Here is a 6113-nt window from a genome sequence, read left to right as displayed (position 1 = left end):
GCTCAGTACCATGACACAGGCACCTTCCAAGGCACCTGGGCTGTAAAAGACCGCAGAAGCCCAGCACACACCTGCTGTTTTGAGGCCTGGGAAAGCAGGAAACTGCTGCTCACTGGGACCTACCCTGGGTCAGACGCATTCCACAGTAGCACTGGCAGTCCACAGAGCAAGCCAATCACACATGTACTATCTTTATCCCTTTTTTTTCAAATGAGGAAACTGAGGCAGAGAGGTGAAATGATTTGCCTGAGATTACACAGCTGGGAAGCCAGAGCACTAGGCTAGGGCTGGCCAAACACTCCCACCTAAGGGGAGGGGAAGCCTTTCTGGAGGGGCCACCCTCTGGACAAACACACGCCTGCCCACCCCACACTCCCAGGGCTCCCCCAACACGAAGACTCCCAGTAACTCTAGGTCTGTAGCCACTGCCTCCCACTCAGCATTCTCAACTGTGTGCCTACAAAGTGCAGGGCCCTGTGCCCAGGGCCTTACAGCCTTGGTTATCTCAGTTTATCTTGTAACAACCCTGCTAAGACCAGCTCAAAACAGTTATGTCATTTGTCCAAGGTCACACAGCTCAAACTGAGTGGATTTAGGGCTGGAGCCAGACAAGTTCAATGTTCTTGGCCACACAGGGAGCAGGGAGAGTAGCCCGCCCCCAGGCTGGCCTATCAGGATGCGGCCCTTACACTCAGAAAGGAAAGCTAGCTGCATTTTTGCAAAGCTCTTGTCTGATGTGTTCGTGCTGCCATTTCTTCTTCCCAGCAGTCCAGGAAGGTGAGGGTCATTGTCCCCATGTGATAGAGATGAGGCGAGTGGGGCACAGGAAGGACACCAGGGTCCCTAGACTGAAATTCCACATGGACCAGTAACATTCCGACATATATTTAGAGGACCCACAGTGCGTTGTCAACTTCTGACAACAGGAGATACTTCCAAAACCATCAGCTATTTCTACCATCATCTCATAAAGAAAAAAAATCATTTTAATACTACAAAGGTGATAAAGGACAAACTTGCAGAATAGAAGACCTTCCATTATGTTGAACAAATAGAGCGGACTGGAGATGCCACAAATTCATGAGAGCAGTTGCTCCTGGGGCAAGCAGAAAGGGATTAGAGTTGGGAAAAGTACCTGGGGATCTCCTGATTTTAAGGAAAATCTGTAAACAGCGTTTTTATTGTCCCTTTTCGTTGTCCTCATTTCTCTCATGTGTAGAAGCCCAGTGAATGGAAATTCTTCCTGCACCAGCATCACAAAACTGGTCCTGGCTCCCACTTCTGTTCCTCACCTGGCAGGCAGTTCCTTGCCAAGTCCATCCTATTTCCATGGCTTCTGGAATCCTCCCAGTCCCCTCCACTCACACTGCTCCTGACCTCCTCCAGGCCCTCAGTTCCTTCTGGCCTGGAGCTTGCAGGTGACAAGCTGCTTAGAGCAGGGATAGTCATGTCTTCTGTCCACAGGAGGCCGGGAAGGGCCTTTGGGCTTATCAAGTGTGCATATTGTCAGTTAGTGTGAACTGAATCCCAGGCCCTGGGCTAGAGGCTCTTGTGAAGTGCTCTGGCTAAACACTGGACCCCAAGACCATGGACTAGCATTGCCTATGTCTCTCTTTCATCTGGGGGGAGAGAGGAAAAGCGGAAACTGCTTGGGAAAGGCAAGTTAATGGCCACCTTTGCCAGCTGCTAATGAGAACAAGGTGACAGGGAGGGGAGCAGAGGGCAGGAGAGAGCTGAGGGCAGGGTGGGAGTGGAACTCCCCACAGTGGGCAGCCAAAAAGGACTGATTGGCTCCACAAACGCTGTTTACAGATTTTCCTTAAAATCAGGAGATCCCCAGGTACTCTTCCCCAACTCTATTCCCCTTCTGCTTGCCCCAGGAGCAACTGCTCTCACGAATTTGTGGCATCTCCAGTCCCTCTTTCAAACTCGACAACAAATAGCTGTATCCAGAGCAATACAGTGCTTTTTTTGTGTGTGGTTTTTAGAATTTACGTAAGTGGTGGCAAACTATACACATATTCTGTAACTTGCCGCTTCCACCACATGACCATTGTCTTTTCCAGATGCACCCACATTAAAATATAGAACTCTAGGTCACTTGGTTTTAACGGCATTAATATGTCATAGTTTCTCTATTTATAAAAACTGAAGGCGGTGTGATAAGTGGCAAAAAGGAGAGTCAGACAGCCATGGGTCCAGCTTTAGCACCCACCCTTACTTGCTGTGTCTGCTGAAGACCTTTCTCCTTTCTGGGTTAGTCATAAGGATAACCCCTACCTGACGAGGGAGTTGTGTGGTTGGAATGAGGCGGTGACAGAGAAAGCACCTAAAGCAACATCTGGCACATAGCAATTCCCTTTCCTTGCCCCCATTGATTAGCATGCAGGGGCAATAGTAAAGGATTAGATTTAGTGTAGTCAATTACTTTTAAATATTTTGATTTTTAAAAGAGGTTTAATCTCCTTTTATAGACAACATGTTTATCGAGCCAGTCTACAATCTGGCAAAAGTTGACTCCCGCCCAGAACAAATGAGCACAAGAGAAGCAGTTCTTTCCCTGGTGGCAGGCAGGATTTCACTCCCCACCTGCTCTGCTTCTCCTTCAGGCCTCTCCCCTCGGAGGACCTGCCTCTACCCTTCCCTAGGACTCAGCCATTCTGGCCCCAGGCTTGTGGCAGATCCTCCAGAGCAGCTTCCCTGGCCAGGAGAATGCCACTGGGTGTAGGGAGGTCTGGTGTAGATAACCCTATGGAAGAGGCAGCTGTCAAGAACCACATGAAACCCTTACTTCCTCTGTACAGTGCAGGTTCGCAACCACAAGCACCAAAGCAGAAGGGCAGGCAGCACACGCCAGGCAGCCGGAGCACCAACCCAGCCATGCTCCCTGAGGTAAGTGCTGCTGCCCAGCCAGGCCAGACCACTCTCTTGAGTGGAAAGCCCAGGACACTAGGGGATCGGCAGGGCTGGCCCATGAGCCAGACCACCAGAGGGTTGGGTGAGTAGGTAGAGAATGCAGGGGTTATGTAGAAGGGTCACTGGACAGGGAATTGAGAACCCACCTTGGCCATTGATTAGTGTGAATGACCACCAGCAAGTCACTTCCCCTCTCTGGCTAGTGCCTCATCTGCAAAATGCAGGAGGTAGGGGCTCACCCCCGAGAGCTTGCAAGGCTCCCTTCAGCTCTGACTTGGGACTTTGGCTCTTCTGTGCTGGACTGAATTGGCACTGGGGAGGCCTGCAGCTCTGTAGTGTTTCATGGGAGAAGGCTGGAAGAAGTATTTCTGCTAAAGCTTGGTGGAGGAGCCCCCAGTGGGTGGCAGTCCTTGGTGTAAGGGAGGAAAAGAATGGCAGAAAGCATGCATAGGGGGCACGGTGATTTGTAGAGTGGTCCCATGGGGAGCAGGAAGTTGGGGTCCCCAGACAAGGGCTGAGGAGTGAAGAGAAGGGATAAGGGATGGTGAGGTGGTGCCTGGGGAGGAAGGTGGTAGAATTACATGTGGCCAGGACACTGAGAACAGCAAGCCTTGAAGGACGAGAAAGGAGAGAGGGGAGAGGGGCAGGGAGGGCTCTTGGCACAGGGGAAATTTCCTCCAGCCCATAATCCCTGGGCTGAAGGGATGGCCCTGAAGGGTGAGTGAGAATTAGCCTTTGAGAAAGAAAATTACATATCAGCACCAAGGCTGGGCAGGTGCAATTTAGGAGGTGTGGTCTTGGAAGAAAGATGGGGACAATTACAGGGTGTGGCCCAGGCCTCAACGCCAGCCTCAAGGCCTGCCTTACGGCTCCCAGAAAGGCTCCTCAGACTACATCTCTGAAGGAGTTTGTTTACAGGGTCTGTTCCTTCCTCTCCTCCCTCCCTCCACAGATCAGTGAACGCCTAGAGCTTCTAGGCTCTGACCCTGCCTATCTCCTGGAAAACTATAGCTCTTCCTTTGACTATGGAGGAGAAAACGAGAGCGATTTCTGCTGTGATTCCCCACCCTGCCCACAAGACGTCAGCCTGAACTTTGACCAGGCCTTCCTGCCAGCCCTCTATGGCCTCCTCTTTGTGCTGGGGCTGCTGGGCAATGGCGCTGTGGTGGCAGTGCTGCTAAGCCAACGAGCAGCCCTGAGTAGCACTGACACCTTCCTGCTTCACCTGGCTGTGGCTGATGCCCTGCTGGTGCTAACCCTCCCCCTCTGGGCAGTGGACGCTGCGATCCAGTGGGTTTTCGGCTCTGGGCTCTGCAAAGTGGCAGGTGCCCTCTTCAACATCAATTTCTATGCAGGGGCCCTCCTGCTGGCCTGCATCAGCTTTGATCGGTACCTGAGCATAGTGCATGCCACTCAGCTCTACCGCCGGGGGCCCCCGGCTCGTGTGACCCTCACTTGTGTAGCTGTCTGGGGGCAATGTCTATTCTTTGCCCTCCCTGACTTCATTTTCCTGTCAGCCCACCGTGACGCACGCCTCAATGCCACCCACTGCCAGTACAACTTCCCACAGGTGGGCCGCACGGCACTGCGCCTACTGCAGCTGGTGGCTGGCTTCCTGCTGCCCCTGATGGTCATGGCCTACTGCTATGCCCGCATCCTAGCTGTGCTGCTGGTCTCCAGGGGCCAGCGGCGACTGCGAGCCATGCGGCTGGTGGTAGTGGTAGTAGTGGCCTTTGCTCTCTGCTGGACCCCCTACCACCTGGTGGTGATGGTGGACATCCTCATGGACATGGGGGCTTTGGCCCGCAACTGCGACCGAGAAAGCCATGTGGACGTGGCCAAGTCTGTCACCTCAGGCCTGGGCTATATGCACTGCTGCCTCAACCCGCTGCTCTATGCCTTCGTGGGTGTCAAGTTCCGAGAGCGGATGTGGACGCTACTTCTGCGCCTGGGCTGCCCTGGCCAGAGTGGGCACCAGCGGCAGCTGCCATCTTCCCGCCGGGATTCATCCTGGTCTGAGACCACAGAGGCCTCCTATTCGGGCTTATGAGGCTGGGCTGAAGGTTACCCTTTTGCCACGCAGCCTGACTCCCCGCTCATTCCAGGTTCCTTTCTCCCTCCCTCTCCCCTGGTCCTGGCTCCCCAGATGCACACTCCTGGGATTTCCTGGGAGCCCTCCTCCTGGCTCTTGGGACTTCGCCACTGCTCTCCTTAGTTACAAAGCCCTATCCTGCCGATTCAGAGTTGGCTGCTTTCAGGCCCTTCTTTCTTTGGCTGCATGGAACCCCACCACCCTCTTAATTCAGTAACTAGACTTTGGCCTTCCCCATGTGCAAAGAGCATGAAGCAAGCAAGCATGGTGGAAGCTGTCTCTGTGGGGTCTTAGCCCAGGCCTCCAGCGCAGCAATGACTGGCTATGGTCCCCAACCCCTCTCTATTTGCTCATTTTTATGTCTAAAATTCTGCTTAAAACTTTTCAATAAACAAGATAATGAGGACCAAGGTGTGCTAGTAGTGCCTTATTCCAGCCTGTCCTGCCCAGGCTCTGGGATGCGCTTTCTGCTTCTCCTTGCCTGTCCCTGGAATTGGGCCAACCAATGCTGCCTGTTCATATTTATGTCTGGCCTCCTCTCTGTCCTCCTGGGCACTCCTGTCACTTGCAAGGAAGCGCCTAGGTCAGGGGTGGGCAAACTTTTTGACTCGAGGGCCACAATGGGTTCTTAAACTGGACCGGAGGGCCGGAACAAAAGCATGGATGGAGTGTTTGTGTGAACTAATATAAATTCAAAGTAAACATCATTACATAAAAGGGTACGGTCTTTTTTTCAATAGTTTTATTCATTTCAAATGGGCCGGATCCGGCCCGCGGGCCGTAGTTTGCCCATGGCTGGCCTAGGTACATGGGTGCAGGATAAGCAGTTGACTGGCTGGCTGGACACTGTATAGGTATACTTTGGGGAAAGAGCCTTCAGACATAAATAAGACATAGTCCTGCACTCCAGAAGCTTAGGCCAGCAGGGAAGATGTGATGAGAAGTAACAATACCAAGCAGTCTATGCCATGAGGCAAACGTGTGGCACACACAGTGAACCTTGGGCTCAAAGCGCTGTGGCTGGAGCCATTTGGGACGGCTTCATGAAGACAGAAATGAGCAGACCTTAAAGGGCAAGTAGTATTTCCCAGGACAAGAAGGAAAA

General features: G+C 52.7%; 1 protein-coding gene across 1 annotated transcript; it reads left to right on the top strand.

The window, feature by feature from the left end:
* Positions 1-3724: 3724 nt before the first annotated feature.
* On the top strand, positions 3725-5407 carry CXCR3 (C-X-C motif chemokine receptor 3; the record flags this gene model as incomplete). The annotated part of the gene is made up of 1 exon (XM_081081642.1): positions 3725-5407. One exon carries the CDS (start codon positions 3725-3727, stop codon positions 4964-4966), a length of 1242 nt encoding a protein of 413 aa, XP_080937768.1. The 3' UTR covers positions 4967-5407.
* Positions 5408-6113: the final 706 nt, after the last annotated feature.

This window comes from Myotis nattereri, assembly GCF_964212035.1.
Source record: "Myotis nattereri genome assembly, chromosome: X".
In the NCBI taxonomy this organism is placed as follows: Eukaryota; Metazoa; Chordata; class Mammalia; order Chiroptera; family Vespertilionidae; genus Myotis; species Myotis nattereri.
The sequence above is the reverse complement of the archived record's forward strand: the minus strand, read 5'-3'. Positions and strand labels throughout refer to the sequence as shown.